The sequence below is a fragment of the Sphaeroforma arctica genome, assembly GCF_001186125.1.
Source record: "Sphaeroforma arctica JP610 unplaced genomic scaffold supercont1.11029, whole genome shotgun sequence".
Classification (NCBI taxonomy): Eukaryota; class Ichthyosporea; order Ichthyophonida; genus Sphaeroforma; species Sphaeroforma arctica.
In genome coordinates this window covers 1-870 of record NW_014029529.1, presented here as the reverse complement: position 1 = coordinate 870, position 870 = coordinate 1, and the positions used below count along the sequence as shown (strand labels likewise).

Here is an 870-nt window from a genome sequence, read left to right as displayed (position 1 = left end):
GTGTGTGTGTGTGTGTGTGTATGTATTTTATATATACTTATATGTATGTACGTGTATATCAACACACGAGATATACACAAGTACATACCTATAATTGCATGTACATAAACACAACCATGCTGTATGACCTACCTTTATTCCATCTCCGTACGGCGATTCTGAAACCTGTGAGTGCAGTAAATCAACAGTCAGTTTAACTAAACATCGCGAGCCAAAGCTCATAAAGACTAGCCAAATGCAGATGCACAAAGTTGTAATCGAAACGTTACAAAGTTGTGACTCTGGCGTGCCCTTTTTGTAAAAAAACTAGAGGGATGCTACTCTATACTATTCCGAAGGAGGGAGAGGGCGTGAACTTGCAATACACAGACACACACATGACAAGCTCTGGGAATCACGACACAGCTCATAAAGGTACCAATATAGCTGTGAATCACGACACAGCTCATAAAGGTGCCAATATAGCTGTGAATCACGACACAGCTTATAAAGGTGCCAATATAGCTGTGAATCACGACACAGCTCATAAAGGTGCCATTATAGCTGTGAATGAGAACGGCGTAGCTGGGACGTGGTGTGTCCATAGTTGACATATACAGAAACCAAAACCGCATGTATGAAGGCATTGAGATACAGTTTTCCTGGAAAATAGCAGATCTTTGTAAGGGTATGTGGCACAACTAGGAAAAGGTTTTATATGACTACAAATCAAATGTACCAAAAAGCAGCTATGCAAGACTCTACTACAGCTCAACATGACTCTACGCCAGCAGCCAAATGATGCTCAACAATAATATAGAAAAGGTGTGTTTATTTGGCAGTCAATAAACAATATATATATATATAAATCAATTATTCAATATTACTGTA

The 870-nt window shown here is 39.1% G+C and overlaps 1 protein-coding gene across 1 annotated transcript; it reads left to right on the top strand.

The window, feature by feature from the left end:
* Positions 1-377: 377 nt before the first annotated feature.
* Positions 378-574, top strand: SARC_17510 (hypothetical protein; the record flags this gene model as incomplete). The annotated part of the gene is made up of 1 exon (XM_014288400.1): positions 378-574. A coding segment is annotated over one exon (197 nt), but the record flags the coding sequence as incomplete, so codon positions are not given.
* Between the last annotated feature and the right edge of the window lie 296 nt (positions 575-870).